We start from the raw sequence: 2,500 nt of genomic DNA, 5'->3' as shown, positions 1-2,500 counted from the left end.
CCGACCCGTATTCCAGAATGTCTCCTCTTCTCCCTCTTCTTCTTCTCCCTCTCCTTCTTGCTTTGTCTCACCCTCTTCTCCTTCTCCTTCTCCTTTTTCCTTCTCCTTTCCCTCTTTTCTTCTCCTTCCACTTTTTCTTCTCTTCCCTTTCCTTCCTCCTCCTCCCCCCTCCCTCCCTGGCGCCCATTAATCTCACCTCGACTGTCAGGAGGGCGATAAGCACATAGGCCGTCAGCGAGACGCCTTTGCCGGACCCGCCCTGCATGGCCTCGTTGTTAACGGTGCCGACCTCCTTGAAGCTGCCGTCCACCTGCTGCAACTGCGTCAGCCACTCCACGGCCTGCTGCACCACCTCCTCCTCAATATCGATGTGCCTCGAGGCCTCGGCGAGGGACTTGGCCACGAAGGCGGTCAGCCTTAGGAAAGCAAGGAGGATTTTTACGTGGGGTTCTGCCTCTTGTATTTGTTGGCTGCCTTTGCAGTGCACACAATATCACTGCGTACGAATTCATGTCTAATGTAAACAAACTGCTAGACATTAATAAAATACGCACGTGTTCTATCAATTAAGTTACCATTTTCCTTGAACAGAGGTTACTATATTGTACAGATATCATACTCATTTCTTATTTAGGTATTGTTACTGGTCTATGGCATATATACCCAATTAAAATAATATTTAGATTCCAAAGAAGTAGATCAATTTTCTTTTAGTAAGCAATGATTACATCTTCAACAAGCCATGTTGGAACAAGAATAAAATCTTGCCACACTGTGTCATGTACAAGAGCAGTGGACCATGAAGTCGCCCCACTCACCACGTGCTGCCCGACTCGTCTCGCATTCCGAAGGCGCTGAAGGAGCCATCGTCGTGCCTGAAGGACAACTGGTGCTGATATCCGGTCTCCAGATGCCGTCGCGCTTGGCCCTGCAAGTCCTCGCTCAGCTGGTTCTTGTTCTGTCGGTGCGGGACATGCGAACGTTGTTTAAATCTGACACTACGTGAAATTATAGTAAACATTAGCAATTTTTATCCTTCATTTCATCTCTCATTTCGTTAAAGTACATCTCATCTATTAATACCTAATTCTGTAACCAAAACTGGTATTACAACTTGCGTTAAAATCCTACAAACTCGTTGCTACTTTCCTCGTGTTTAAAGTCACGAAAAGGGCTTCAAGCGAAAATCAACCCCGGCTTTTCTAACCGTAGGATCCCCGGCGCAGCTCCCGAGGACCCGGCACTCACCTTGAGGTACTCCATGAGCACGATGTTAGGGACGAGCTTGGCCATGTTCTGCTCGCCGCAGCCCGTCGGGAGCTCCAGCAGGTTATGCAGGTCTGACAAGGCCGCCCCAAGGATGTCACCTGTCACGGGAACACGTATTTGTAAGGTTGTGTGGTTTTTGCGTATTAACGAAGGGGCGTGAGTTCTTAACTGTTATATCTCTCTGGGTCTTGATGACTGAATTACGAGGAATGTTACTCAATATAGCTTGGCACCACTGGCACTTACTGCAAGGATCCCCTCCCCCTTCGACCCCCGTTTATCTATTGTTTACATTCTCTGCCAGTAAATGCCTACCGATGACGGAGACTTGGATGGCCTTGGAGTCATTGACGATGTTGGGCGGATGAGTGATGTTGATGCTGGTGCTGACGGAGGACTGCGACCTCAGGTCCAGCAGGATGGCCTTGTTCACCGTAATGCGCGATCCCTCGGGCTTTTTGGGAGACAGAGATGGTCATCAATCATAGGGAGAAAGCCATGTCATATGGAGCATAGAAGATATATCGAATAGTATTTTGAAATAAATAGTTCTTAACGAAATATATTGTTTTGAATGAATGAGTCTGTTTAATGAGCAACTGCCCTGCAGCTTTATCTCATCTCCCTGCAGAGAGCCCGCGCGCACTCCCTCCCCTTTCCACAGCGACCAAGATCCGCTTCTCGCCCTCGCCTTACCTTCACCAGCAGCTGTTTAACGACCACGTCCACAGCGCCGTCTGTCGTGGACGTGACCTTGATGGGGATATTGCCCAGAGTGTGCGGGACGACCATGAAGCTGACGGGGGCGCCGCTGCCCGAAGTAACCTTCACCTGCTTGCTCTTGCTCTTGGACGGAGCTGTAGAAGGAGCAGAGGAACTGATGCTTTGCTGTTTCTCGATATAACATAACGGCACTCTTCACTGGTTTCTATTTTAGCATAGCACGCGGAATGTTATCTTTAAAAAGGCATATTCATAAATAATTAAATCATGACTATAGCTAGCAATAACATATATGTGACCAAACTCACATCCTTGGTCGATCTCGTTGGCGAAGTCCGCGAAGAGGAAGTCGCCAGGGTTGTCGAGCATGACGTCGGCGATGATGTCACTTTCTCCGTAGTTGAAGACAACCATCTCCACCGCCACGGCTTCGCCGCGCACCACGCCGGCCTCCGGGAGGTGTAGCGACGTGAAGAACGGCCGGAAGACGCGCAGCTGCGGAGAGGGC

At 49.4% G+C, this 2,500-nt stretch overlaps 1 protein-coding gene across 2 annotated transcripts in view; it reads right to left on the bottom strand.

The window, feature by feature from the left end:
• The window catches only part of LOC125033946 (CD109 antigen-like), a 41,881-nt gene that overhangs the window by 4,412 nt on the left and 34,969 nt on the right, over positions 1-2,500 (bottom strand). For both annotated transcript variants that reach the window (XM_047625538.1, XM_047625537.1), the window contains exons 16-21: positions 2,301-2,487; positions 1,966-2,126; positions 1,585-1,723; positions 1,249-1,367; positions 819-958; positions 197-416 (exon numbers count right to left, since the gene is read on the bottom strand). In XM_047625538.1, coding sequence (XP_047481494.1) covers positions 197-416; positions 819-958; positions 1,249-1,367; positions 1,585-1,723; positions 1,966-2,126; positions 2,301-2,487 — 966 coding nt within the window. The remainder of the gene's footprint in view (positions 1-196; positions 417-818; positions 959-1,248; positions 1,368-1,584; positions 1,724-1,965; positions 2,127-2,300; positions 2,488-2,500) is intronic.

Source organism: Penaeus chinensis, chromosome 17 (genome assembly GCF_019202785.1).
Source record: "Penaeus chinensis breed Huanghai No. 1 chromosome 17, ASM1920278v2, whole genome shotgun sequence".
Taxonomy (NCBI): Eukaryota; Metazoa; Arthropoda; class Malacostraca; order Decapoda; family Penaeidae; genus Penaeus; species Penaeus chinensis.
The sequence above is the reverse complement of the archived record's forward strand: the minus strand, read 5'-3'. Positions and strand labels throughout refer to the sequence as shown.